Here is a 13,131-nt window from a genome sequence, read left to right on the forward strand (position 1 = left end):
TGAAGTATTCAACTGCCCAGTGGTTGTTTCATTTTTATTCCTAAAATGCCATGAACCCGGGACTTTGAAAACCTGATTGCTTTGCAGTGGTTCAAACCCTGGTGAAATTCAAGTTAGAATTTCGTATCTCTACACTGACTAGTTCACCCATGTCTGATACATCTGGAGATTTGACCACACTACAGAGTATCATGGTGCTAGACCAGATGCATTCAGCGCTATTCACAGAGGCAGCTTACACTTGTGAGTAATTTACTTTTTGAGTAATTACTACTTTTAGTTTTATACAAAATCAAGTGCACATTTTCTTAAATGTGTTTGCATGTCTCCTCCCACTGAAAAAGGGATGGAGCCAAATTTACAATTGTAAGTTACCACTGCCAATAAAGAAACAGTAATAAACACAACACCACACACAGCCAACCTCTATTACTACAACACCCTCCCATTAAGAATAATGGCAGTAGGGACTTTAAAAAAAAGCACATACAAAATAATGTTCAATTAAATTAAATTATAAAAGTTAAATTATAAATACATTTAAGTTAATGTTAAAATCGAAAAATAAAACATATTTAATATTTAATAATAACATATTTTGGTATCTTTTTTAATGTATACATTAACGTAACATCAATTTTATTAAAATATAACTAAATTATTTTAATGAATTCTACAAGTCACTTTTAATAATTATTAATCTTTATTAAAATAATGTATGTGTTTACTTTAGGTGGGAATTTATTTTTTAATGTAAACGTCAGAAAAATAATTTAAATAAATGTATTACACTTTAAAAATGTAATGATTAAAAAAAAAAAGTTAAAACATGCTATTGCACTTTTGTATTGTGCTCTACATTTTAAAAAGTACAGAAAATTCATTTACATTACTGGTTAACAAAAAATATTTTTAATTTACATTAATGTAGTTTAATGTAGCTTTTTAGAATTGTATATTTATATACATTATTAAAAAGTACTTGGAAAAATAAACTTGCACTAACATTGATAGTCTTTTTTAAAATTACATTTTTTTTTATTCAAAAAATTTGAGATTGGTTTCGGTTTAATATTTTTTAATATTACAAAAGTATTAAGATTTGTGATGATTGAAAAGACTAAACGTTTTATATATCTTTTTAAAACAGATTCTCACTTTCATTTTAGACTTTTTTTTAAACTGTTGCACACTATTGGCCTTATTACGAGTTTGTAAATCTTCAGACCGCCACACTCGTGGTGGCGGTCAGGACCTCTGCTGTTGCGGCAGTCCGACTTCCACAGTAAAACCCTGGCAGTCAGACTGCCAGGGAACAGCCAGCACGGCCAGGATCCATAATCCCCGTGGCCTGGCGGTGGTGGAGATTGTAATCCACCAGGGCAGTGCTGGATGTAGCGCTGCACTGAGGATTACAATCTAGTTCTCGCCAGCCTTTTTATACACTGCCATAAAAAGGCTGGCGGGGAACACTTGCAAGGGGCCCCCCTGCCCAACACCATCACAATGTTCACTGTCTGCATTTCATACAGTGAACATTGCAAGGGTAATGGTGCACCCTGTGGACTACTGCATTGCTGCCGGATCAATTATGAGCAGAAGACAGTGCTGTAATCTGTTTCCTACTAGGCCAGCAGGTGCAAACTGAGGGTTCCGTCCGCGACCTAGCGGTAATCTCTTAATAACTCCGGCGGGTTGGTCACCATAAAGGCATTAGCCACCCTCTCGGGAGCTTGGTGGACGGACTTTCCCGTACGCCAAACTCTTAATTAGGCCCTGTGTTTTAGATACACATTTTGGTAAAGCCTTTTTACATTTTCAGATTCTATTTTTGTAGATATTGCTTCCAGAGATATTTTTATACTTAGTGTACTTATTAATCTCAATATATTTTGTTGATACTTTTGTACTTTACAGTTTAAAAATATCAAACTGATATTTTGACCTAGGATATGTTTATCAAAACATAGGGCTTGATTACAAGTGTGGCAGTTCTCGGACTGCCACACTTGCAGTGGCTGTCTTACTGCCACTAATATGGCGGTCCGGCCACCACATTACCACCCTGACGGGCAGCCCCGCCAACCCTCTGCCGTCTCCGCTGTGATCTTCGATCCCGATGGGCTGATGGTGGCGGAGGTCTGAATCAGCCCGGGCGGCGCTGCCCTGCTAATTGCGACCTGGTTTTCCATCAGCCTTGGATAGCCATGGAAAGGTTGGCGGAGAGCAGGTGCAGGGGTCCACAGGGGGGGGCCTCTACTGCACAGGCACTTGGCATGGGGAGTGCAGGGGTCCCCTGCTCAGCACCCTCGGAATGCTCACTGTCTGCTATTCAGACAGTGAGCATTCCGAGGGTGCTGGTGCCCCATGCGGGCAGCAGCATTGCTGCTGGCTTGATTACGAGTCCGTGATAATGCTGCCACCACTTTCCTGCTGAGTTGAAGATCCGAAACTAAGACCGTAATCCCAGTGGGAAAGTCGTAATGGGCCTGGTGGGGCAGCATCCTCCCCGTCTGAAGTTACGGAACTGGAAATCAGACCCATCGTTTTATTTCAATGTTTTTGGAGTTGATATTCTCATATACAACTGTTTAAACCACTCAAAGTAATCTAGAGTTGCCTTTATATAACACTGTCTCTTTTTCATTTTCTTTTCTCAACTTTTAATATTGCATTCACTCACATCTAACTAGAAGCTGTAAAGTAACTTGAGTTTAAAATGTATATTGTGGGTGATCATTACAAGGTGTGTAGTGTTCTTACTGAGATGAAAATCTGCTTTGTTGAAACTAATGCAAATAATAGATATTTCAGATTTTTTTAAATCTCTTTTACATGTATATTTCTAATAAAATGCGTCCAGTTTGTTTACCATTTTATGTTTAAAATGATGACTTGTTTCATTGTTTACAAGGCATTGGGTTAGAAAGGCACTTAAGCTCAGTAAAGGATTGTGATTTGGTTATCTACCATAAATTTGAAAGTGATCAATTCAAGACCCGGGCATATCTCTTCTTACATTGAAAGATACAGTTTTATTTTAATTACTTTCTGGTGGCATTCCCCAAGCTAATTTCCTGTTATAAACAAAGAGTACCATAAAATATTTTTAACTGTAGACAACTGTTAGATCATGCAGAGGTATGTCATTCACTTAAGTAATCGTCAAAAAATATTTTGGAAGTATAAGGTCTAGAGGTTTTTTGATTTGCTGTCATGAAGTATTCTTTTCTGTGTGTCTGCTTGGTCTACTTAATAATGAATTTTGCTCAATAAATTGAGTATTTGACAAGCAACTTAGAAAGCAGTGGCATTACTATTAAAATTTTGTATCAGTTGGAAGTTATTCTTAAATACATTTTTCAGTTATATATTCATACCAACTTTCAAAACTTTAGTGCTAATTGTGCTAATTTAAACATTGCACTATGCAAACTGGAAAAGATTTCTAATAAAAGCAGTTGCCAAATCAAAATAGGTTTTCAATGATCTAGCTCTCAAATATCCCAAATTATTGATTTGTCTTTCACCCTAATGAAATGGGGTTTAAATTGTAAAAACTCAGCCGTTTGGTGATTTGCAGCAGCATTTCCTAACTTTTACAGGCCATTATGTAACAGCCTAATTTTGCATTTTTTGTTTCATGTACAAACTGTTGAACAACTGGCATCAAAATGCCAAAATATTATCAGAATGTTTCAAAAATGTTAATGTGGATTCAATGATATAAGTATACAATTAGAATTGTATGTAACATCTATGTCAGTTAATAACCTATATCTGTTCTTGTTTTAGAAACGGGGAGTGAAAGTTTTCAAAAATTATTAAACCTCATGGGTGATACAATTACACTGAAGAGCTGGATAGGCTATAGAGGCGGCTTGGACACCAAAAGTAAGTACTGAGATAAATATTTGCTAGAAACTATCTGGGAACATCTTTTTATGTGTCAAAATATATGTGTACAGCACCTAAACTACAAGCTAACAAGCAGAAATGTAATTTCATACTCTACTGCTCACAACTATGTATGAACTGTTGATAGCAAGAGACTTGTAATGTACATCCATCAAGGGAGCAAAACATTATTGTAGGGAAACCCAAATAGCACATTTCCCCATGTTAATTCCCAAAGGTAAATTCTTTTGCATGTAACATAAGAAATTTGGATTATGTGAAGAAGCCGGGTCAATCTCACAATCCAAACTTTGTTTCATGAAAAACAGTCCAGAAAGCTTTATTAAAAAGAGAAAAGTGTTTGATTTTAAAATATATATTGTTGATGGGTGTAAGTAGGTGCAAGGTATTCTTACTGACATGAAAACCTGCATAGCTGAAAACAGAGCAATTAATAGACATTTCAGAAAACATTTTTCATCTCCTTTTGAGGTGAAGCAGCCGGATCTATCTAACAATCCTATTTGAGTTTCATGAAAATCCATCCAGCAGGTTTTATTAAAAAGCAAAGGGTTAGAAGTCAAATGAGGTTAGAACTGTACACAAATCTCAGGTGATTAAAATCATAATTTGGAAATTCCAATTTTGAAATTGAAATTTCTATTCAAATGAAACTTGAAAACAAAATTGTGATTTTAAGCCAAATCTCTGTTTTCTAATTTGCTGCTTAGTTTATCAACACATCTTTTTAAGGGAGTGTTAAAGGTTTTACTATGCCGATAGTTTTTGACAAATCTGCATGAGATTGTATAGCTCTCTACAATGTTTACTTTAGTTTTCTTAGGTTAAGTTTCAGTCAGACACATAAAGAGGGGTTAAGTTGAACAAGTGAGTCCATAAAGTAGTAATTTCAATTTTAAGCATCATTGGAATTTTACTCTCTGCTCCCAAAAATATGGAAAAGAATTACAACATACTTGGCATGAAAAAAGAATTATACTCAGATAAGCCTCATTATTTGGTTTGATGTCTATCCATTCAGTATTTGCTATAGACATGTGTGCTACAAAATAAGCACTGGTGAGCCTTGAAGAGTTAATTTGTTTTTATAGTTTGACTGTCTGGATTTTGGAAAGATTCAAGTGTGAAAAATTAGGAAAGTAGGCAAATCTATTTGACGAAGGCTTTTTTCCATTCCATTGTTCATGTAGTTTCTGTGGATCCTGACCAGATCTGCTGACTTGGTAATTTCATTAACTGGTCATGACTAAGAGGCTCATTATGACTTTGGCAGTTGGAATCATCCGATCGCCAGAGCCGTGGGGAGGATGCTGCCGTCATACCGGCAGCATACCCCCAGTCATATTATGATGTTCCCACATTGTGTTACGATGTTCCCACCGGTCAGCCCGGCTGGAACAGTGCTATGGGAGTCTAGGCCAATACCGTAGCACAACAGCACCCTCTGAATGTGCACTGTCTGCAAAGCAGACAGTGCGCATTCCAAGGGTGCTGGGCAGGTGGGCCCCTGCAACCCACTGGGAACCATGTTCTTGTTGGGAACAGCGGTCCCCTAGTGGTCCTGACTGCCAGGGGAGTAATGTGGCGGTCGGACCTACTGGAGTGAGGCAGAACTTCCCACAGCAACAGGGAACGTCAATGCCTCTGTGCAGATTGCTCTTACAGATAGTCACCCCGCAAGTCCCACAGAAAGGAGGCAGCAGAAGTGATTCTGTCTCTGGACCCTTAGAGCACAAACAAGGATTGTACTTACATACACAAGACAGAAGGAAACACAGTTGCAATTCCTGGGAAAACAGCAATAGCACACTGTCACTGTTAGGTACTAAAGACTGCGTATAACTTTAGACAAAGGATGGGGGCTGGAATTGCCTCATGGAAACCAGGAGCCAACCCCAGTACAAAGGAAAACACTTATACACTGGTGAACACTGATAGTACACTTACCAGACACTAATACCCAAGAGGAAACGGAAACAGAAGGAACAAACTAGGAGGCAGAGGCAGGAACTGGGAACAGGCTCAGGCTGAAGCAAAGGCAGGAATACGACTGGAAAACAGAGCACAACCTCTAGCTGGAACAAGCAGAAACAGGAATGGGAAACAGAGAGCAGGCTATGGCTGGAACAAGCAAGAACAGGACTGGAATACAGGGAGTTGGAACAAGCAGGAAACAGGTCTGGGAAACTGAGAGCAGGTTCAGGCTGAAACAAGACAGGAACAGGACTGAGAAACAGGGAGCAGGCTCTAGAAGAAACAAACAGGAACAAGGCTAAGAGATAGGGAGCAGAATATGGCTGGAACAAGCAGGAACAGGGAAGAGAAACAGAAAGCAGGTTGAATGTGAAACAGAACAGGAACAAGACTGGAACACCATCCGATATAGGGTCTGGAACACAAAGGAATCAAACTCCAATGCACAAAGAGGATCTTGAGGAAATGGCTGCTTATAAGCAGTTCCAGGCTGCAGCAAACCCCAGGTGAAATCACATGACTGGGCTGCACAGGAGAGGTCTCAGGTGTGTGTAGTTTCAGACACTTGCAAGTCCTGGACGAGAGAATCCAGTAAAAAAAGGAGCAACTGGGCTTCTCTCATAGAAAACAATATATACCAGAATCCAGGCTTCCTGCCTACCAGGCAGTGCATTATGGGATTTGCAGTCCCAGGAAGCAAATGCAATTCTACAAAAGCATACCATAGCGAAAGATTAAACAAAAGGGAGTCAGAAAGGGACTCTAGATGTTCGTTCAAGGTGATTCCCAGGCTACAGACAGTCCCTTTACAGTGCCCCCTAGAGAGGGGACGACAGAGTCGTAAAACATTTTTTTTTTTATTGCAACATACCTAAAGAATTGCATTTCATCTCAAAATGTTCACAGAACTTGTATTGCAGAATACTCAGAGAAACATAGGGGGCTGGGAGAGCATCTCATGAAACACAAGAGGATGTTTGGGGTGGGTGCCAGAGGAACAGATACTGCCCTCAAATACAGCAGTAAAACTTGGTTCTATGGAACCACTGAATGAACCAGTGGTCAAGAAATGCACTATTTAGTAAAGAGGCAGTTTCTCCCAACACCACGGAAGATGTGGCGGCTAACAAGAAGAAGGGCCTTCATTACTCAGTTTCTGTAGAAAGGAAGAACAATTTGATGGCAGGATCTATGGGTCTATACATGGTACTGTGGAACACAGACACCTGTGAACTTACCATTGTGAATTGGCCCCTCGGACATCAATTATTGTATTTCATAAAGAAGCAGCTAATTTAGTTGTGGATCTTCACACATAAGCTGCTTAAAAATAAACAAACCATTTGGGAAGAACTCAAAGTCGAACAAGCATTTAATGCAGAAATGACACGCAGCACAGCAAATATTTGAGGCATCAATTGTCAGTTCAACTGACCAGAGCTCTCACTCAAAAGCCAGCTGGAGCATGTATTTCTTAAATGCATGCAATTTTGGAAGGATCTTATTTACTTTTCTCTCAGTACAAGTCTGTGGAGCAGAAACATGACAGAAACTTTTATTTCAGCAAAACGATCTAATGAGCAGACTGCAGGATCTTCTCATTGAGAGAGTTTGATAAGTCCTTGAAATTAAGATAGCTATAAATAAGCATACTGCTGAATTCACTATTTTCTGAAAATCTTGTTTCTGTTTTCCAACACTGAAAGTGATGCTACACTTTATTAGTAGACGCAGGAAATCTGCAGATGAAGTATCTTAAATAAAATGAGTTCTAGGCCTACAGGAATCATGGAATTTCACATCGATGTTAAGGGTGATTAACACTTCAGGTTAATATAAAAATCATATCCAAATTTGACCCTGTAATTTATAAGTGTGCATAGTAATATACATGTGTAATGAAGCATTAATAATTAAGATAAAGGGATTACAAGAGTATATTTTTTCAGCTCTAATGCTGTAAAACAACCCTATTTAAAACAAAATAATGGAATTAAAAATAATACAAATTGAGTACAATGGTTATGACTTGAATCTTGAAAGTGCAATCTAAAAAAGTGGAAAGTAATGCTTTTAATGAACCAGTGTTAAACCTAAGCCTAAATTCTAAACTCCGAACCAAAGCACAGTGGTAACCTTAAGCCTAATTCTAACCCTAGCATATAGCCTAAATCAATGCCAACCCAAAGGCTGGGCATACCCTTGACCCCAAATCATGACGCAGTCCCTATGCCTGTGCCCTGACCCTATCCATAATGCACGTAACCTGTTGCCTTGACTGTAAAACATACATTAACCATAAGCTTCAAACTTAAGCCTAAGGTTAACCATTAGCTCGTTGATCTGATTAGGAGTTTGGTGGTCGGAAAACCCAAAGGCTAGACCCGAGGTGAGGAGACCGCTGTTGAGGTGGCAGTTTCCCCACTGGCCCGATTACAACTTTCCCACTGGGCTGACGGTGGGAACCTTGTCTCCCGCCCGTCAGCCCAGTGGGAAAGATGTGGCAGCATTGCCATTGGTTCATAATTGAGCCGGTGGCAATGCTGCTGTAGGCAGGGTACACCAGCACCCTTGAGATGCCCACTCTCTGCACAGCAGACAGTGCACATTTCAAGGGTGCTGGGCAGGGGGACCCGTGCCCAGCACTGCCCATGCCATTGGCTCCCTTCACTTTTTCTCCCCACCAGCTTTTTCATGGCGGTTGAACCTCCATGAAAAGGCTGGCAGGGAACAGGGTTGTAATCAGCAGGGCAGGGCTGAGTTCAGCGCAGCCCTGGCTGATTACAACCAGGACTGCCGTCAGCGCTTCAGGATCACTGATCTGGGTGGGGACGGTGGTAAGACTTACCCTATTACTTAACCTAAGACTGAGGTCTTCATTATGAATTTAGCGGGCAGCGGAGGCCACCCGCCAAACTCTTTGGGTCGGACGACTGCCACTCAGATTTTCCACCCGCTGGCTCTATTATGAGTTTCTGGCCCAGCGGGAACTCACCACAACATTGACGCTGACTCGTAATCGATACGTTGGGTGCAACAGCACTCATCGCGCTTTTCACTGTCTGTAAATCTGGCATTGAAAAGCACAATGGGGCTGTCCATGGCCCCCGGCACCCCGTCTCTTTCAGGCTTTGCATGGTGGTGGAACTGCTAGGCCGTCTGCCCACCTAAAAGTGGCGGTGCCTGCGGTCCAACCGTGGCGCTTTCGCCACGGTCATAATGTTGTCGGACGTCACTTGGCCACATTTGGCTGCTGTCCGACCACCAGTGTGGCGGTCTTAAGACCTGAGGGCCTAAATCTAACCCTGTGATTATTCCCAGCCATAACACTTGGTCTAATGTTAATCCTAAAATCAATCCAATCCCTGAGCAAAGAAAATGAGTCTAATACAAGCCAAAAACCCTAAACCTACGCCTAATCCCAAACTCCAATGTAGAGCACTGCAAAATTGAATCTGCATGTATTTGCATGTATTTGCAACTTTATTTATTCCAAAATGAATGCATTTAAATGTTATATTTCTGACATGTGTGTTTTATGTGTTTCATTATACCTACAACTGCTTAGAAGCACCTTGAGAAAATATAAGAATGATACTGTATATGCTGTCTCACTTTGTGACTCTTGTTAACATTGTAAGTGAGCAAATCAGTGATTGTGGTAGCATCGTAGACTTATTACTGCCTTCATTGTTAAACAGTTTCAAGCTGGAGGTCTTGCCAGTTAGACTCTGCTATCATGCCTAGTCTACTCAATATAAATATGGGGCCACTTGCTGATGTGATTTGGTAGCTTTATTGTGACGGTAATGTGTGTGAGGAAGTGCACATTTTGTATTTTATACCTGGATATTAGGCTCTGCATACTGCAGCATTACTGTTCAGTTCCAAGAGCATGTGCTCTGAGCCTTAAGGCATGTAGAAATTGATCAATCCTTGAACAACACATTTACCTCTCCTATAAGGCTGTAGTGTATGGTGAGAAATTACACTTGTTGCCTGAAAATTAGATATCACTTGTAGATGACAGCACTTATTGTGCTGTCCACTTAAGTGTCATGGAAAAGCTGGATTCAGGCCTACAAATGTAGCCTAACTACTGAAGTTTACACTGTAGTCCAACCTGGCAAAATAGCCCTTTTGACTGAGAAAACATCCATCTTATAAATATTGATAAGTCACCTCTATGTTTTCCTTGTAGCTCCCAAAGTAGGGCACATTTTATTTAACATTGGCACATTAAGAAAATTATTGTTACCATATCCGTACTGTGACAAGGCCCCAAAAGCTATTTTTAGTATGGAAGGCTCTGGTTCTGGCGGTCCTTTGAGGAAAACCAGAGTGCATATTAAATATTATTTCTGCTATCTCGAGTTTATGACAAGCTAGGTAGATTCCCCCGAACGGCAGTCTTTACGTGGATTTCTGGCATTTTCCACCAGCTGCACCTTTCAAGGGCCCAGAGACAGGTTAGGGCACCAGTTGGCAGGCAGGACTCTCAGCATAAAACCCAATTGCTGGCAGAGAGAAGTCTTTGTTGGCCCTAGCCTTCAATAGCAGGAGACAAGCTCGGTTCAAGCCCTTGGAGATTCTTCACCAGTGGGAAATCACACAAAAGTCAGTCTTTGTCCTCTCTCAGGTAGAATCAGCTACTGCAGGCCAACCCAGCAACGCACAGTCACAGGCAAAGGGGCAGTACTCCTCCTCCAGCGTCTAGCTCTTCTCCCTGGCAGAGCTTCCTCTTGGTTCCAGAAGTAATCTGATTTTGAGGGGTTTTGGGTGCTCTTCTTATACCCCTTTCTGCCTTTGAAGTAGGCCTACTTCAAAGAGAAGTTTCTGTTGTTTTCAAGATCCTGCCTTGCCCTGGCCAGGCCCCGGACACACACCAGGGGTTTGGAGACTATATTGTGTGAGGGCCTTTTCAGGTGTAAGTGACCACTCCTCCCCTCCCTCCCAGCACAGATGGCTCATCAGGATATGCAGGCTACACCCCAGCTCCCTTTGTGTCACTGCCTGGAGAGAGGTGCAAACACCCCAACTGTCAAACTGACCCAGACAGGGAATCCACAAACAGGCAGAGTCACAGAATGGTTCAAGCAAGAAAATGCCTACTTTCTAAAAGTGGCATTTTCAAACACACAATGAGTTCAGAGACCCTAATCTCCACATTTCTATCTGCTCCCAACGGGAATCTGCGCTTTAATAATATTTAAAGGCAGTCCCTATGTTAACCTATGAGAGAGATAGGCCTTGCACAGTGAAAACCGAATTTGGCAGTATTTCACTGTCAGGACATATAAAACACATTAATATATGTCCTACCTTAAACATACACTGCACCCTGCCCATGGGGCTACCCAGGGCCTACCTTAGGGGTGCCTTACATGTAAGAAAACTGAAGGTTTAGGCCTCCCAAGTGGGTACACTTGCCAAGTCAAATTGGCAGTTTAAAACTGCACACACAGACACTGCAGTGACAGGTCGGAGCCAAGTGTACAGGGCTACTTATGTGGGTGGCACAACCAGTGCTGCAGGCCCACTTGTAGCATTTGATTTACAGGTCCTGGGGACCTCTAATGGACTTTACTAGGGACTTACTAGTAAATCATATATGTCAATCTTGGAAAGCCAATTACACATACATTTTACATAGGAGCGCTTGCACATTAGCCCTGGATAGCAGTGTAAAGTGCCCAGAGTATCGAAAACAGCAAAAACAGAGTCCAGCACACATCAACAACCTGGGGAACAGAGGCAAAAAGTTAGGGGAGACCACGCCAAGGATGCCAAGTCTAACAGAACACCAGAGAATGGGCAGAGGTCACATCACACCTCATTAAGGGAGCTTGGCTGAGCCTAGGGCTGCCAGAGACTGACCAATCAGAAAAGGGCACTACAGGGCTGATTTTGGTAACTTTCAGAAAGATCTCTAAAACTCTTTCTCTGTTCTAGTTATAATAAATCCAACCTTGGCAAGTTGTTGGACTTATTCTTACTTTTATCAAACTTTATTTAGCTGCTTTCTAGTGGAAATGAGACTTTCCTATTTTTAAATAAAGCCTCCCAGTGTTAGCCTATGGCGCTAACGTACTACTATGGGGAAAAATTAATTTGGCTGTTTTTCTTTCACCAGGGGTCCTAAAAACACCCTTTATAAAGTCCCTGCTTATAGTTACACTGCGCCAGACCCTTGGGGAACCTAGGGCAGATCTTTGGGTGACTTATTTTTAAAAATAAGGTAGTTTAGGACTTTCTAAATACTTTTAGTTCCAAAGTCGAATTTGGGGTTAACTTTAATTTAAAAGCAGCCTGCAAGGCAGGTTCGCTTTTATAATGACACCAAAGACCACACCAGTGCACCCATGGGTGATCTAGCTACACTGGGGTCCCCATACCTACATGCCCAACCACATACTAGGAACCTAGAGGTAGGTTGTCAGAGCCAATTATAATTATACCTCATTTGCAGATATATCATTTTAAACAGAGCACTGGCCCTGGGACAAGTTAGCAGTGCCCGGGGCACAATCATTGTCAGAAAACATCAGAATCAGCTAAAATGTGGGCAAAAAGTCAGGGGGGATTCTGCAATCAGCCTAGTTTTCTCACGATTACAAGCAGATGTCAAGAAAATAATGAGCAGAAAAGCAAACATGCCATCACATATTCTTGGCGGCCATATGCTTGCAGTCATTTTTGTAAAACAATGGTAAGGGCCTACCAGGCTTGTGTACGTAAGGCAGGTATAGAAACTCTTTTGTACTATGGGATTCCTCACTATATAGTTTAAACCCACAAGTTAGACTGTAAAAGAAAACATGAAAAAGGATTAAGAATGGAAAGAAAACAAACACAGCAATGTATTGGCTTACCAGTCCTGCCACAGAAGTGCACTTCATTAATGAGGATATGCATATGTGATTAGTTACAATGCCATCATTCGTAGGGCAAGAGGCCAATGACTGAAGTGAGCTGATACACTGTGCAATGCTCTATGATGAGGTGGCTATAAACAAATGTAAATGACGGCTGAACATATTAGTGAATAAAGATAGCTGACCCAAAGCCCCTCTTTGAATATATACATGTATGTGTTTTATTTATGATTTATTAATCACATGAGGCTGGCAAGACACGTCATGCTGTCTCTCAGCCATACCTTGAAATGAAGTGCTACATGTTTATCATGAAGAATAACATTCATGAAATTCATTTTGACTCTTCGAGAATGTTATGCAC

General features: G+C 41.0%; 1 protein-coding gene across 2 annotated transcripts in view; it reads left to right on the forward strand.

Moving 5' to 3' along the window:
• Positions 1-13,131, forward strand: part of GARNL3 (GTPase activating Rap/RanGAP domain like 3) — a 759,794-nt gene that overhangs the window by 622,347 nt on the left and 124,316 nt on the right. For both annotated transcript variants that reach the window (XM_069241687.1, XM_069241688.1), the window contains exon 10: positions 3,796-3,894. In XM_069241687.1, the coding sequence (XP_069097788.1) occupies positions 3,796-3,894 (99 nt within the window). The remainder of the gene's footprint in view (positions 1-3,795; positions 3,895-13,131) is intronic.

The sequence above is a fragment of the Pleurodeles waltl genome, chromosome 6 (genome assembly GCF_031143425.1).
Source record: "Pleurodeles waltl isolate 20211129_DDA chromosome 6, aPleWal1.hap1.20221129, whole genome shotgun sequence".
Classification (NCBI taxonomy): domain Eukaryota; kingdom Metazoa; phylum Chordata; class Amphibia; order Caudata; family Salamandridae; genus Pleurodeles; species Pleurodeles waltl.